This window comes from Thalassophryne amazonica, chromosome 21 (genome assembly GCF_902500255.1).
Source record: "Thalassophryne amazonica chromosome 21, fThaAma1.1, whole genome shotgun sequence".
Lineage (NCBI taxonomy): Eukaryota > Metazoa > Chordata > Actinopteri > Batrachoidiformes > Batrachoididae > Thalassophryne > Thalassophryne amazonica.
In genome coordinates, this window is record NC_047123.1 from 5,253,463 (window position 1) to 5,270,577 (window position 17,115).

Below are 17,115 nucleotides of genomic sequence, written 5' to 3' on the forward strand. Positions count from 1 at the left end.
ATGGTAAAATAAGATAGTCAGGTCCATAAGTATTTGGACAAGTACTTTTTTTTTTCTGCATTTTTGCCTCCACACCACCACGATGGAGACAAATTATAAACTGGGTGATATTTCAAGGAGGACAGCCAACAAAAAACACTGATTACAACTCTGAATGAGTTATAGACCTCCACTGGTGTGTCTGGAGAAACTGTGTACAGTACAACTTTTGCCAGTCGCATCAGCTTCATGGTAGAATAAATAGGAAAAGAAAAGAAAAAAAAAAAAGGCGAAATTCCAGCTACTTTGCCAGAAGGCACATGGGAGACTTCAGGTCAGATTTTTTTCTTCCTGTTTTCTTTCAAAAAAAAAAAAAAGAAAAAAAAAAACACTGGCTGCTACTGACAGATTTACCAAATTATTTTAAAAACAGATATGGTTTTAGCATTTATTATTTTTTCAGGAATTGGACTGGAATTGGAATTTATTGGGAATTGGACTGTTGGATTTTTAAAAATTATTTTATGGTTTCATTTTTTACATTAACTCACTGGGCCTCAAATCTATATTTGTTGCCACTTGACCCTAAAATAAATAAAATAAAATATCTCAGTCCAACAGCCAGAGTCCACGTGCTCGTGTCTCAGAACAGGCAGGAGTCCACAAATGGATTTTTGTTCTGTGACACGTGTCACTGAACTCTTCAACACGTTTGAGGCTAAATTTTTCTTGGAGCATGAAAATTTCTGCAAACACAGCGGCACCCATTAGGGGGCGCCACACCAGATCATCAGTCTCCATCTCATCCTGTCCACTGCACCTTCCTTTGACACACCATCCACCCATCTGTCCTCCCTCAGCACATCCACAGAGTTCCTCTTTAACCTCCCACTCCTCCTCCTGCCTGCCGCATCCTCAGCATCCTTCTCCAGATATAACCCACAAACCTGAACCATCTCACTGTCTCCAAACTGTTCCTCTGACCTGCTCGTCCCTTGTCCTGCCCATCCTCATCATCCCCAAGGAAACTACAGTCCCTGTGAGGAGCTTCTTACCGTTTCCGACCGCCAGTTTTCATCTTTAGCGTGTCTGGACTTTGAGACTTGTCATCCTAAAACAGCCAAACACAAAACGCGTTTGTTTCTAAATCAACACGGCGGTTAATTGGTCGATCGTGTTGGCTCGTGCTCACCTTCTGATGTGCGTCCGCACTCGGTTCACCGGCTCGTTCTGGCATTCGCTGGACAACTGTTGGACAGGGTGAAATTTAATTTAAAAATAACAACAACAAAGCGGACATGTGGAAGGTGACGGTACCTGGACACAGCACGGCACTTTTAGACTGAGAGTGGACGGACTTCCTCTTCCTGGGCACGTACAGAGGTGACATGTCCCCACCAAGGTGAGCGGGGTCCATGCTACGGGTGGAAACAAACAAACACTCAGGTTCTGGGGGTTCGATTGGTCACATGGTACAGCAGGAGACAGGAGACACACCAGTGACCAAACCGGGAGGAGGAAACTCTGACGGGACGTAGAGACAAAATCAAAACCCAAACCAGTTTGACAGACTGCAATCTGAAAGCGGCGTAACTGACACCAGCTTGAGGTTTTCCAGAAGATGAACCGAAACACTAATGTTGCCAAAGATTGTTTTTGCAAATGTGATGCGTCACTCGTACGGGAAACTCTAAAGTAATGAAATTACAATCAGAGCACATTTCTCATGGCCAGATTTTGTTACTGATCCCATTTATCGTGTATTGAAGTAACAGATCAAAGGTGACAGCATTCAGTTTTTTAGTTATTGTGCTAAACTGGAGGAGATGGAATTGTTCACTGACTGCGTTTTACACCGTTCATGCCCATGTTGTCATTATTATTAGAGTATTATAACTGTGTTAATAATTAAAAACAATGCTATTTTCACCACATGTAGGGATTACATTTTTGTTTAGGACCACAGTGTAATGTAATAGCATTTTATTTGTATAAATGATAGTAAGATTTTTATGTTTTAAATGGTAAATATTAGTGATGATCTTAAGCTCTTTTTGTGATTTCAAAAATGTTCCTTCTAAAATATGCACCCAAAATACTTATAATTTGTTTAACTTTCTTTCTGACACACAAACAAATAAATAAATAAGTTAATACAATTTTTATATTATTCTCTTTGGTTAATACATCAGGTAAAATAGGGTCACGGGGTATTTCCACAGTGAAGATAAATATTCTGAAACATAACACTGGTTTACCTGAGAGGTGACAAATCTGAAAACTTTGGGAACCATCACTTCAGAAAGCAACGGGAGTTCACTTTAAAAAAAACTAGTATCATTTGTTTCACATTATCTGTATATTTACGGCAAAATTCATAATTAGGAGGTTGCTTTTTAGAATTTTTCCCTCCAAACTTTTCAGATTTACTTATTTTTCCTCGTTCCTCCTGAGATCTGGCAACACATTTATTAACGCTTTTCTCCCCTTTAACATATTTCAACATTTTAGAAGAAATGTCTCCACAAAGTGTGTTTTTATTCCTCTCTCATTCTTACTGGGAATTAAATGGTTAAACATGACTGTTTTACCCCAAAACAAGGAGACGATAAATTAAAACGTACCGACGTATAAATAAATGGTGGGAACGAAGTAATAAAAAGCGACTTTTTCATTCTCCCCCAGATGTCACATGAGGGGCTTCGACCGCATTTTTCTGTCTGTAAAACCCAAACAGACTTCAATCCGCCTCCATCACCGTCCGTGCAAAAACACCAAACAAGCACACTGCTTTTGTCGGTAACCGACATGAAAACGCGGCCGTCCGACAGTCGGATGGCAGCGGATTAAAAACTGCGCGATCTTGAATCCTGATGCGCGTCTTTCATTGTTTCTGACGGAGGAAGAAATGCGTGAGAGCCGACCTACCGTCTTACAGCTCAGCGCCTCCACAAGGACGGACAGCTTCCATGTCTGCCAGCCCCGGTGCCGCCGACACCTCCAGCAAGGCCCGATCCGGACTAACCAAACCGGAACCAAGCTTGGTTAAAACCTACATTAGGCTCGACACGTCAACGCATCACCGCGCTATTTGTGTGCTGTTCAGTGAACGCCCTCCGCCGACAGAACAAACGGACCAACATCTGCTGCTGCCTTCATGGCCGTCGGTCATCCCAGTTTTCGACAGCTACTGTAGAAAGTGGAGCTCAATCCATCATTTTGTCATCTTGTGCACAGAGGATATGGGAGAACAATTTATGTTGCATCATGTCGCTACACATGCATAGCATGAGTATCTTGTGTGCACTTAAGATAACTATTAAGTGGCAACAATATAGCCTGGACACAAGACTGACCTTGTAGGTAGAGGTTTTGTGCACACAGGACTGTACGGAAGCGTACGGAAGCCTTCCGTAGGACTGTGTTGTGTTTAAAAAAAGTAGTTTCCCATAATATGAGCACAATAACTGCACACAAGATGTTTGCTGAAACTGTTTTTTTTTTTTTTTTGCATGCATGAGAACAAGACATCTTCATGCAAAAGATGATGTTCTTAAGAGAACAGGATATTGAGAATTTATCTCTACGTAACTCTACGTGCCGGCCGGGCTTTGCGGTTGCAGGATGCGGGACTTCTCTGTGTTCTCAGGGTGAAGAAGAAGTCAGCAGGTCAAAGAGCCTTTTCGTATCGTCCACCCACCCTGTGGAAGTCTTCCTGCGACCGTGAGGCAGTCTGAGTCCGTGGACATTTTTAAGTCAAGACTCAAAACCTATTTTTATTCTCTTTCTTATGAATAGTTTTTATTTTTATTTGTTTTATTCATTTACTTCTGTTTTTATTTATGTATTTGAAATTATTTTTAATTATTTATTAAATTTTATGTTGACTTGTTTTTATGTAAGGCGCCTTGAGATGGCTTTTGCTGTGATTTGGCGCATAAGCTAATTAAATAAAATTATCACACACACACACAAGACACCCCGTTTTGTGCACACATGATAAATCCTGCAGAAGTAAGATATCTTAGACAAGTTACTATACAACATAATTTACTTGTGGGAACACTGACATGACCAGTGAGAATAAGATAATACAGCACTTTCTTACAAGTTGCCTTGTGAACACAAAATTTGTCTTTTAAAACACTGTTTTTTGGCATACATGGGAACAAGTTTGTCTTCGTGCTGTTGTAAGATCCCAAGAGAATGGATGATGGTAAGGATCAGAATATGGGAGCTATTCACTACCAAACAGGTGCCTGATAGGTTCTACCTGGAAGGGGAGTGTGATGGCCACTCACAATCCTCATGCTTCATGAGAACTGACAACTCCAGGTCACAAGCTTTCTTTAAATCCATAAACACACAATGCAACGCCTTGTGGTCTTCTCTGTACTTCATCAGTAGTCTCAGCACAAACATTGCATCTGTAGTGCTTTGTGTCACTCAAGATATTATCTAATGGGAACAAGATCTTCTGCAAACAAAATGGCAACATGTTATCTTGTACAAAGAATGATTATTTTATCTTGCACATAAGATAGTCATCCTGTAGACAATGTGCTACACAAGATCATTTTGATTGGTTTAGCCTGGTATTGGTTTAGACAAAATATTCCATAAATAAAATCACAGTGTAAAACAAATTTATTTTCATGCTAGAGGGCAGTCTGGAACCTCCAAAAATCCCATTAAACTTCCAAATCTAAACTTCCCAACACCTCCAGCAAACATTATAATCCATTCATGTCTTGACATTTGTTGAATCCACCCCAAAATGTAACATTTTCTTGGTAATCCTGCTGAGACAAATGAGGACGAATGTATTGATACGCAGTGACGTGTGCTGCAGTAAATGAAGCTGCAGCAAGTCTACAAATGAAAAAGAAAAATATACAATTATTGCAAATCTTTAACACTGGAGGAAAGGGAAAAAGAAAAAAAAGAAAAGTATTTTCCAGTTTCCATGACTGATTTAAACCACATCCGCCAACGGCTTGATGGACCTGATGTCATGCCTCAGTCACTATAATCAGTTATTTAAATACACCCACTGACAAACTCCCAACTCAGGTTCATCATTAGCGTGGTTCATCGAGCACAAATGGGTTTGAATGTGTGCTGCAGCTAAAGACAGCGAGAAGTTAGTCTGTGACAAGGAACATATGGAAATGGGCATTTAATTATAGCGCTGCATTATCCAAGTGCATGCAAATAAATGCAAAAAGGGCTCATAAAAAAATTAAATACCTACAGAAACACAAATTGTCACTTCTTAATACTTAGTGACAAAAAAAATTAAATGAATATTTACACATTTTTCAGTCAGCACAGCATGAAAACAAAACTAGCTAAAGCAGTACTAATTTACGCACCTACAACTGCACAGGCGGATTTTTTTTTTTGGAGCACAGGTTAAAAATGCCAGCAGTCAACAGGTGACTCAACTCTGCAAAGTATCACAGCACAAACTTAAAAGTCTCTGCAATGTTAAAGCTTATGAGTAAAAAATCAAATTCTACAAAAACATTTGTTACAAAAGTCAAAGTGGCAGGAATCCCCCCCCTCAAAAACAAACCAAAACAACCTACGCCTGGTGCTGAGAGATCACTTACATCTGTGAAGTTTGACTTCAGTGACATCACACTCAAAATTACAGGACACTGCCACCAGGGGGCGTAGGAGAAAAGGAGTGGGCAGCGAGGTCAATCTGAGGTAGCCAAATTAAATACCTTACAAAAGCCTTCCTGCAATAACACTTTTTTCTCCCAAAGCTTTTAATATATATATAATTTTTTTTTCACTCTAGTGAGACTAGATCGCTACACAAAAATCAAGACAAAAGCTTCTAATTCCACTTTCTAACATTGTCCTGGGTCCTGAGAGAGAACGTGAGTTTCACCGTTCACATTATAAAAGAAAAAGAAAAAAAAAAGATGAAAGAAAGCATTTAAGTCTGGTCCTTCACAATATACACAATCAGTATCATTATACTAGGAAAGTGTACGTACAATGTTATTCATAACTGTAAAAGCTGCTACTGAAATTTTTCAAACATGGCAACAAACTTCTCAAAAAGATTAAGTGCAGAATCATTTTGGAAATAAAAAAACAAAACAAAAACAAAACAAATGCATATATACAAAAATATACAACCAAAGGAGAGTGTGAGAAGTCCAATTTTTTCTTGTTTTATAAATGGTTTTAAGTACTTTTGTTTTATTTTCCTATTAAAAAAGGCAATTCCTCAAAACAGTCCAACATTATTAATGAGTGTCCTTTTTTCCCTCCATTCAAAAAAAATACTGTAGCTCTTTCAGTCCAAATTCTTGATTTTAAAATAGTTAAAAATCTGAAGAGAATTCATTCCTATTTGTCTTTTTTTTTTTTGAGTGGGTCTTCTTGGCCGGTCCTGGGTCCCAGGAGGTTCTCGGCTCCTCAGTAAACACGGGGGATGATCCGGTAGCAGACAGCTCGGCAGTACTCGTCCCACGCCGAGCCGTACTTCCTCCTGCACTCGCTCATGTCGCGAGCGTCTCGGTGCACAAGCAGAATGATGAAGTAGATCATGTAGTACCATGGCAGGATGTGGCTGAAACCTACAGGAGGACAAACACACGCCATCAATTCACCTGAGCAGAAAGAAAGACACGCCCACAGGTCAGAAGTCAGTAATCACAAACAAAGGCGAGGACTCTGATCCCACGACAGCCCATCCAGAGCTGTAGTCTGGTCCAGGTCAGGATCTGGAATTTTGTTTTTGGGAATGATTAGGATTACTTTGGAGGTTAAATTGTGTTTAGTAAGACAGTTCTGGCTGACTCCACCTTACTCCCAGCCAACCCATAAAGGGTAAGAGGTTGTGGCGCAGGCAAGTCCGGTGTGATGAATCGAGCTTGAACACACCTCTTCCCAGCGTTACCATGCTAAGGCTAATAAGCTAGATAACCTGAGGTCAGGTTTTGTTTGTGTAATGGACGGTGGCTTTAATAACAGAGCTTAGGTTCAGGTATTAGAAACCACGACCACCAACATACATTCCCCCCAGTAACTGTAGCCGAGCATGTGGAGAGGGTTCACACCTTCAAGTTTCTCGGCGTCCTCATCTCCGATGGTATCTCCTGGTCTGTGAACATCACAGCAGTCACCAAGAAGGCTCAGCAGCGGCTACACTTCCTGAGAGTCCTCAGGAAGCACAAGGTAGACTCCAACCTGCTGCTGACCTATCGAGCATCCATTCAGACCCTGCTGACATACTGCATCACAGTATGGTACGGCAGCTGTACTGCTGCAGACAGGGAGAGGCTCCAGAGAGTCAAAGACAGTCCAAAAGATCACTGGCTGCCCTCACCCCTCCCTGACGGACATTTACAGCTCCCGCTGCCTTAGCAGAGCCCTAAACATCACTAAAGACAGCTCCCACCCCTGGCTTTGAACTGTTTGACCTGATGCCCTCAGGTAAGCACTACAGGTGTATTAAGACCAGAACAAACAGACTCAAAAACAGTTTCTTTCCCAAAGCGGTAACCATCCTGAATTCCCGCATACATCGACGATAATGTACAACATTCCATCCCATAATGTGCAATATTTATTATTTTTAATAATGTATATAATAACATACTTATTCTGCAACGTACATACCATCCAGGACCGTGCACCTTACCTTCTAATGTTTACATCGTACATATGTTTTTTTCTGATACATATTATTTGATATCGCTGCTTTTCTTCTTACTTGCCTGCACTGATTTTGGAGTTGGCTTTTAATCTCGTTGTACATTGTATAATGACAATAAAAGGCATTGTATTCTATTCTAGCCGAGGAGTTATCAATACCTGCTAATTAGTGCCAACATACAGATTAAACAACATGAAAAGTTCACTCACTGAAAATACTGGAGAACAGACGGCTTATGTGGTCTGTTAGTACATTTAACCACACAGGAAGCCATTACTTCATATTTGTATGAAAACGTTCAGAAATGCGCAAGTGGGCTGCTAGCAACCTGCTCACAGTTAGCCACCTGCAGTACACACCCACTTGTAGCTGTCAAACAACCAATGATGCATAAATTTGTGGTTTGAAAAAAATCTTTTGAGTTATATAAAAATGCCAATCACCCCCCCCCCCCCGTTCCAGGCTGTAAACATGTTTACTTCTGCTGTAAAGTTGGGCATTTTAACATGGGGGTCCATGGGGAATGACTCTTGGAACCAGCCTTGAGTGGCCACTCAAAGAACTGCAGGTTTTGATAAATTTTTTTTTATGCATCAGAGGTTACCGTGTAGTTAAATATAGTAAAGACAGGATGCAGGTCATCAGATCACTACGACCTTTGAATCAAGCTGTGCACATTTGACTGTGGTGTGTGTGTGTATGTATGTGTGTGTTGGGGGGACTCACCACAGGGGAGGGACCAGGCCAGAGCCATGATGAGGTCTCCCAGGTAGTTGGGGTGGCGAACCACACCCCACCACCCAGACACCAGCAGACTTTTCCCCGTGGCTGTGGGGATCCTCGTCAGATCTACCAAAACAACCAGTGAGCAAAACGAGTAACAGAAAAGATGCTGAGACCTGATCTGGAAAAATTCATACATTATCTTTTATTTTTGGGAATAGCGGGTTTTCTACCACACCAAAAATTTTACCCGCTAAGACAGCTATTGAACATCCTTTATGGCACCTTTTCCCCAAAAAACATATTTGACAAAATAACAGTATTAACTCCCACATACCAACCTTCCATTTGTTTTTTGTTTTTAAAAAAACAGATTAATTCTGATAAAATTATACATTTCATTGTAAAGCAAGACGCAGAACTCACGAGACAGTTTGGGGTCTGATGGGTTTCTTCTGAAAGCGTTCTTCTCAGAGTTGGATTTCCTGAAGATGTAGAACCCAACAACTGAAACACAGACCAGGAGAAACCGTCAACAACAAGCCCACAGTCCCACCTCTGGAATCTCACAAAATGTAGGTCTGAGGTCAAGATAAATCAATACAAAATAACAGCAAACTACAAAACTGAGGAAGGAGGGCACTCAGAATGGTGATATTTCTCAATTAGATCTATGTGATGTCATAAGGCAAAAACAGACAAATATTTATGGTAGATAAAGTTCATCTTTACCATCCTTACACAAGATTTCAGCAAAATTAAGCCACCACTTTGTGATTTCTCAATTACAGACAGATTAAATGAAGTAAAATGATTGAATTTAATTCATTAATAATAACCCTGGCTCCACCCCTTCATCTGGAGTGCCACACAAGTTCACTGGTTTCGATTCTGGCTGAAATGTTCAACCAAACTTTGTGAAACTTTCCGAGTAAGAATCCAACACGTGTGTGAAAATCAAACCTGTAAACCTGCTTCTACTCACGATTGAGCACGACGATTGCTGCGAGTGCTGCGAGGTTCAGGGGGTTTGGATGGCTGACCAGGTAGTAGGCCTGCAGGGAGTAAGTGAAGGGAACCCAAACCAGGTCACCGAAGGCCAACATGAAGCCAAAACCATTGTGCATCAGGTCCATAGTGGTGAGGATGGCCTCCTGACAGCAGACACACTCCGTTAGTGGGTTTGAGCTGGGGTTTTTTGTAAGATGATTATGAACTTGATCAAAAGTAGATTTTAGTTGAGTACCTCGTTCCAGAGGCCATCCAGCACGTAGAGCAGCTGGAAGAGGTTGACCAGGATCATGGCGTACGACGGTGCCTCCAGATCCTGATGCTTCATCTCTGCCAGCGCAAACGCAAAGTTGATCAAACACTAAACGGAGAGAGAACAAAAGTCATTAAACTTGAGTCAGTGTAGCTGTGATTCTGCACAGGTGGAACATTCACAAAAGGTCTCTCAACTCCAACATGGTGACAAGAGTTCCAGCTGTGAAAAGGTTGGACAAGTCTTCAACTAAATACAAAAAGTGATACTTTAATACAAAAGTAATTCCCATCATGTGTTAATGAAACCATTTTCCGAGTGACCAACAGAGGGGGCAATCTGTCAATCCAGTGAAATCCACATCAACACTGCTGCCAGCGAAAGCCATAAATTTACATACACACCTAAAAACTATCAAACTCAATTTTCTATAATTTAAGTTTATGGCCTTTAACATACGAGGGCTGTCCGTAAAGTATAGGTCCTTTTTATTTTTTTCAAAAACTATATGGATTTCATGTTTTTACGTCAGACATGCTTGAACCCTCGTGCGCATGCGTGAGTTTTTCCACGTCTGTCGGTGACGTCATTCGCCTGTGAGCACTCCTTGTGGGAGGAGTCGTCCAGCCCCTCGTCGGAATTCCTTTGTCTGAGAAGTTGCTGACAGACTGGCGCTTTGTTTGATCAAAATTTTTCTAAACCTGTGAGACACATCGAAGTGGACATGGTTCGAAAAATTACGCTGGTTTTCAGTGAAAATTTTAACAGCTGATGAGAGATTTTGAGGTGATTCTGTCGCTTTAAGGGCTTTTCACGGTGCGAGACGTCGTGCAGCGCTCTCAGGCAGCGTCATCAGCCTGTTCAAGCTGAAAACCTCCACATTTCAGGCTCTATTGATCCAGGACGTCGTGAGAGAACAGAGACGTTTCAGAAGAAGTCGGTTTCAGCATTTTATCCGGATATTCCACTGTTAAAGGAGATTTTTTTAATGAAAGACGTGCGGACGGATCCGCGCGTCGGGACGCAGCCGACGCGGCGCGGCGGCACAGGAAAAACACCTCCGTGTTGATAACCATTTGTTAAAATCCAGTTGGCTTTTGATGGCTTTCAGTGGAGTGAGTATATGAGAAATTGTTTATCAGCTGGAGATGTTCCAACTTGTCCTTAAGGCTTCCAGCAGAGGTGTTTGTCCTGTGACGGAGCGTCGCGGCGGCTGCGAGCAATGACTCAATGCTTCTTAAAATTGATTGTGTTTAACTAAGAAAGGAAACAACTTTTCAATCGACAAAGTCACTATCTCAGTGTGCGCAATGAATCATGGGTACAACCAAAGGTCATTTGTGATAGATCTGACCCGGAAGCCATAAGCTGCTCATGTTTTCACAGCGACTTAGAAAAGGTGAACATCAAAGGTCTTTTTAAATTAAAAACGTTCCCTTTTATAATGGCTTTTGCACAACCAGCAGCGCACTGACATTTTATTTAGTTCTTATCTGTAAACATTTTGGATGTATATTTTTATTGATGTCTGTTTTAATTATTGTCTCATTGTCTTAATTTATTTTTTTATTTTTTTAAAAATCAGACTGAAGCACTTTGGTTACCCTCTGGGTTGTGGAAAAGGCAATATAAATATAGAAAGAAAGAACTAGTGTGTGGAAGTGTGGAAGCACAGACACCCACCTTCTGATATTTTCACAATATTTTAATATGCCACAGAGTTGAACCCTATAAAACATTGTCAATATGTGTACACATTACACCAGCACCGTTCTATTCCAGAGTGCCCTTTTAACCGGATGACCGAGCGGGACCTTTAGCCACACTGCGCATACTCCTGCTGAGGTAGTGACTTCATCTATTAAAAACACGTTAGAAAAGCACTGACAATAACAGACTAAAGCGTGCGAGACAACTCACCCATCCGATCAGACCAGGACGCATCTCAAAGAAGAATTTCAGATCGAAGTCTCTGATGCGGGGGTTGAGCTCACGTCCTTTGAAAAAGTCATAAACCACATTGCCTGAAGACGAAACAGGAGAGCAGTCAGACAACAAACAGAAGCAGCGCAATACAAAAAGTACAAATAATGAAGAATTAATGCCAAGCCTCAGGGACGATCAAAACGCACCAAATGGTGGTATAAAGTCTAGATACAAAAATACAGAACTGAACAATAATAACCAAAAGCATCTATATATAGAATATTTTTGAATAAGGTGTGTTAGTACTTTGCTGCACAGGCTCAGAGTGGCTCTAGTGGTAGAATACGATTATATACAGATGGACAGACAGCATGTGTGAACTGTGTTTCTGTCAAGGAAACATTATGACTTAAAACACGACAATGAAATAATAAACTGCAATGATTCCTAAGTGAGAATCAAACCACCTTTAAGCCTGTTTGTTCTTCAAACAATGGCTGTGTTGATGGAGACGTTAGTGTCGTCCACGGCTCCTCTGACTGCACTGACTGATGTATTATGTCACCGGATTAATCAATCAAATTGTAGGAACAATTATTTAAAAAAAACCTTTATCTCTCAACTGCACAAGGTAATTAAAATGTGTCAGGGAGGTAATCAAAACAAATTGTATGTCACATGCACAATAGGGTCTTGGCTGATATATATGTTCCTCTCTCTCCAGCAGCACAGGGGTTTCATACTTAACTTGTTTTCAGTGATCACACAACATTCAGTGTTTCCCACCCTCCACACTCACCAGAGTTTCCCCCGAGTGCCAACTGGTCCTGGCGAACGTAGCGTGAGCGGACATACAGGTAGATGCTAAGAAGCACGGATATGAGGAAGGAAGCCAAGGCCAGCTGCAGGAAGTGGCTGTGGATATAGGTGAGATCAACGCCCAGGTCAACTGCTGCTGCCACGGCAACAGCACTCACAACGACGGCAAAGAATCCTGAAGGCGCAGACAGGTCGAGGGAGGAACATAAATTAATTAATTAATTATCCTTCATTCAACAAAAATTACTCCAACTTGTGATCCATCATGTGGTTCATCCATCAAGGTTAGTGGTCTGAAGTTAGTGAAAGTAACATGTGACTGAATCGAAGAGCAGAGACTAGAAAAAAGGTGGAGGAAGAAATCTAATTGGTGATTATCATTTCTCAGCCTCACCATTGGTTCTGTACTTCAGCCTCTCCCCAGACCTCAGCGGCACACCCTCACTCAGCTGGAGACACAAACAGAAATAACTCACATTCAACAGCATCACTTATCTACAGAAAAGACCGTCGCAGCTTTTGTTGGAAACACGCCGCCAGGAGGAACCAATGCAACCGCTCGTCTGGAATCTAATCCCTTCATTGGCTTCCGGTTTCTTGCCAGATCTGATTTAAAGTCCTGTTGCTGGTCTATAAAACTGTTCATGGACTGGCTCCTTCCTACCTGTTGGACTTGGTCAAGCCCTACATACCAGCGCGACCCTTGCGTTCTCAGGGCGCAGGGCTTCTGTGTGTTCCAAGGGTGAATAAGAAGTCTGTGGGGTACAGAGCCTTCTCCTACCATGGTCCTACTCTCTGGAATGATCTACCTGCAGCTATAAAGCAGTCCGACACAGTGGAGACTTTTAAATCAAGACTGAAGACCCACTTTTTTTTAGACTGTCTTATGAATTTATTGTTTTTTATGTTGCCTTGTAATGTTTTTATTCGACTGTGTTTTACTCTTTATTGTGCCCTTTTTGACCTTAAATTACTCTGTCCTGTTATGAATTGTGTGTTATGTGAAGTGCTTGGGGCGACCCTGTTGTGAGATGACGCTATATAAATTAATAAATTAATTGAAATTCATGTATTTCCTACAAATATCAAATTAATGCCCATCTTCCCTTTCCAGCATTAGGAAAAGAAATTGATGCACGTGTTCCTCATTGTGTTTGTATGAGATTAGCTCATCATGCATGTGCAGCGAGCACTAAAATAATGCAGTTTGCAATATGGCACTGAAGATGGAAAGGTTATTGCGCAGCTGCATTAAATACCAGACAATGATGTATTTTTGTTGCTTCAAATTGCCATAACTAGAAATGAGACTTTGCCAGTGCATCAGATGGTGGCAGCTTGAATCCACCAGTAACAAAAGCCAACGAGGAGCTTTGACTGCCAGCTTCAAAACTGAGCCTTTAAATAAACAGACCGACTCCGAAACAGTGAATTTGTTTTGGATGTTGAAATAATTCATTAATTGTTTGTGAAAACTGCTGCCATGTCATATGTAGCATGTGTGTACATTTGCACTGATGACACAGTCTGCGGTGCACTGTGTGGCTAATGTGCTTGCCTGTTGCCTCCCAAGTACAAGGCTGCTTGTGCCCCAAAGTCCATGTACATGTGCAGTGGTGTCAGGAAAAGCATCCAAACGGATCTGCCGTGTTGACCCCAAGCAAAAACAGGAGCAGCCAAAAGAAACTTTTAATTAGGCCTGTGAGATTTTGGACAGTGATAGGACTTCTGTATTTGTTCCTCTGCACACCAACACAATGGATTTCGATACTAAAACAGTCAAGATGTGTTTTGTCATGGCAGATTTTCAGATTTACAAAAATATCACATTAGCCACTTAGGAATTACAGCCATTTGATATGTAGTTTTCTCATACAGAGGGCCAGATGGAATGGACAAACTAGATATAATGATTATTGTTCATAAAATTCATCAGTTTCACAGCCAGTTTTCTTTAGACAAGTGAGGGGACAGATGCATGAACATTTTGAAGTCACCGTGTGAGTCTTGGACTTCACATCCATCAGTCATTCAGAAATAGTATGGTAAGCCTCTCTGCAGTAGACAGTTTTCAAGAATGGGTTCACTGAGACTTTTGAGGGGAGCCACCAAGACAACTGCGACAGCAACATAAGCTTCTGTGGCTGTGACTGGAGAAATTGTACAGTGCAGCTGTTGCACCTCCAGTCACCGGGTCATGGGAGAATGTCAGAGAAGATTCTCTTTATTCCATTATGATGTCAAACTTTGCGTTGAACCATAAACCTGATACACTTAGGAAGGTTAGGCGAAGTCTATGCTAAAACATTGTGACTGTTGAGGAAATCAGGATAAGGACATGAACCACAATGGAAATAAAATTTGTGCTTTATACAATTATAGAATTTTGATTTCGGTGTACCCGTGATTATGCAGACATGGTCAGGATAGGGTTCACCTCGACCAAGGCCTCAGTGAACCCCATCCTGACCAGCTCCGCATAATCACGGGTACACCGAAATCAAAAGTCTACAACTGCTTTATTATATGGTACACAAGAAAGTTGGGAGTTTGACAAACATACTAAAACTGAACAATCAATCTCAAGTTTCAGGTTGGAGGACTCTTGTGGCTCACCTTTCCAACAGGGAGGATATAAAGCAGGGCCTGGAACAAGAGCCACAAGATGACAAAGCCAACGGCCTGTGGATCCCAGAAGGCATCGAGTGGTGGCAGAGGAGGCGGGAAGTTAGCCAGGCTGGGGGTCCTTCAGGTTGACTTGGAGCAACAGGAACAGCACCCAGGCCGGCAGGAAGAGCAGCCAGATGTACGCCCCTACAGGCAGCCAACAACACAGCGCATTATCAGGCATGGTAGGAGACAATACACAAATAAAAACAAATCTTCCACACCGCTGCTTTTACATAAAACAAGTGGCTTCATGGGTGGAAAAACACTTCAGATTGTGGAGTGACGAGGTGAGCGAGCACGAGAACTAGAAATGGCAATAAAGAACTGGTTCTACTGGATAATGTCCCAAATTTCTTTGATCTGTTGGAACTGTTGTGCACCAGTGTGGTTTTTCATGCAATTCTGCCTTGTAAGATCCAGTGTCATAATTTCAGATGTAACATCATGATGTTAAATACTGCATGTAGCAAACAGGGAAACAGCTGCGTTAATGCTGAGAACCTCTGTACCTCTCCGGGAACCATCACCTTATCCTGGTAGAGAGGTTTGTGTGCCGCTATGAACCTGAGAGCTGTGTTGTCTGGCGGTTTTGTGATCCTGGTAGGGTCACCCATGGCAAATTGGTCTCAGGCGAGAGGCCAGACTAAGAATGGTTCCAAAGACACCATGATAAAACTAGGCAGAGGAAATGTGACCTGGGCAGGAGGAAGTCCGGGGCCCTCATCTGGAGCCAGGCCTGGATGTAGGGCCCATCAGCGAGCGCCTGGTGGCTGGGGTTGCAAGGAGCCCAGTCGGGCACAGCCCGAAAAGGCAACGTGGACCTTCCATCTCCACCCTGTGGGTTCACCACCCGCAGGGGGAACTGCAGTTGTCGGGTGCGCTGTCCCATTGGTGGCAGTGAAAGGTGAGGGCCTCGGCAAACCAGACCCGAGCGGCAGGGGCTGGCTCCTGGAACCACTCTCCTTGACAGGGTTGGACCTTATTCTTCTCTGGAGTTACCCAGGGTGTGAGGCACCGGGCGGGTGTGGGGATACTCACAAGTCCCAGCTGAGCCGCCGCTATGTTGGAGTTTACCCCGGTAGAACTGGGGGGGAACTGACTGTTTGTGCGTATGCCTGAACAGCAGTTTGGAGTATCGGCCTTCTTGGAGTCCCTGAATGGAGTCTGTATGGGACTCCGTGTGGGGTACTCCATTGTTCTCTGGGGGAGTTCAACGCACCCGTGGGCAATGGACAGACACCTGAGAGGTGTGACTGGGAGGAACGGCTTCTCCGATCTAAACCTGAATGGCCATCTGTTGATGGACTTCTGTGCTCGTCACGGACTGTCCATAACAAACACCATGTTCGAACATAATGATGCTCATAAGTGTACATGGTACAAGAGCACCCTAGGCTGAAGATCTGAGGCCGCATGTTCTGGACGCTCAAGTGAAGAAAGGGGCAGAGCTGTCAACTGATCACCATTTGGAAGTGAGTTGGATCAGAGGATGGGGCAGGACTTTGGGACAGACCTGGTAAGCCCAAACGGATAGTGCGAGTAAACGTCTGGAGGAGCCCACTGTCTGACAGATCTTCAACTCACACCCTCCGGCAGAGCTTTTCTAGCGTCCCTGTGGAGGTTTGGGGCATTGAACCAGAATGGGTTAATGTTCAAGGCTTCCATTGCTGAAGCAGCAACCCTCAACACCGTGGTGGACACTGTTGGTCAGGAAGCTGTCCGACTGAAGAAAGAGTCCTTCCGGATACTGTTATCTCGGAGGACTCTGGAGGCAGTTACAAGGTATCAACAGGCCCGAAGGGCAGCAGCCTCTGCTATGGTGGGAGGCAAAGCAGCGGGTGTGGGAGGAGTACAGAGTAACCGTGGAGAAGGACTTTTGGTTGGCACCAACGTGCTTCTGGTGGACTGTGAGGCACCTTAGGAGGGGAAAATGGGAAACCATCCAGCTGTCCCAGTAAGCAGGGCTGTGAAAATTTGCAGGGGGTTGGGGATACAGATGTAGGGATGCAGCTTCTCTCCCCCTGCCATCCCCTCCTTACCCCATCCCCGTAGA

General features: G+C 42.8%; 1 protein-coding gene across 1 annotated transcript in view; it reads right to left on the bottom strand.

Annotated features, from left to right (window-relative positions):
• Positions 1-4,608: 4,608 nt before the first annotated feature.
• The window catches only part of lbr (lamin B receptor), a 34,760-nt gene continuing 22,253 nt past the window's right edge, over positions 4,609-17,115 (bottom strand). Inside the window, 10 exon segments of the mRNA XM_034162721.1 lie at positions 4,609-6,578; positions 8,387-8,509; positions 8,810-8,890; positions 9,369-9,537; positions 9,630-9,755; positions 11,568-11,671; positions 12,373-12,567; positions 12,787-12,841; positions 15,009-15,134; positions 15,136-15,206. Of these exon segments, the coding sequence (XP_034018612.1) occupies positions 6,418-6,578; positions 8,387-8,509; positions 8,810-8,890; positions 9,369-9,537; positions 9,630-9,755; positions 11,568-11,671; positions 12,373-12,567; positions 12,787-12,841; positions 15,009-15,134; positions 15,136-15,206 (1,211 nt within the window). The 3' untranslated portion in view covers positions 4,609-6,417.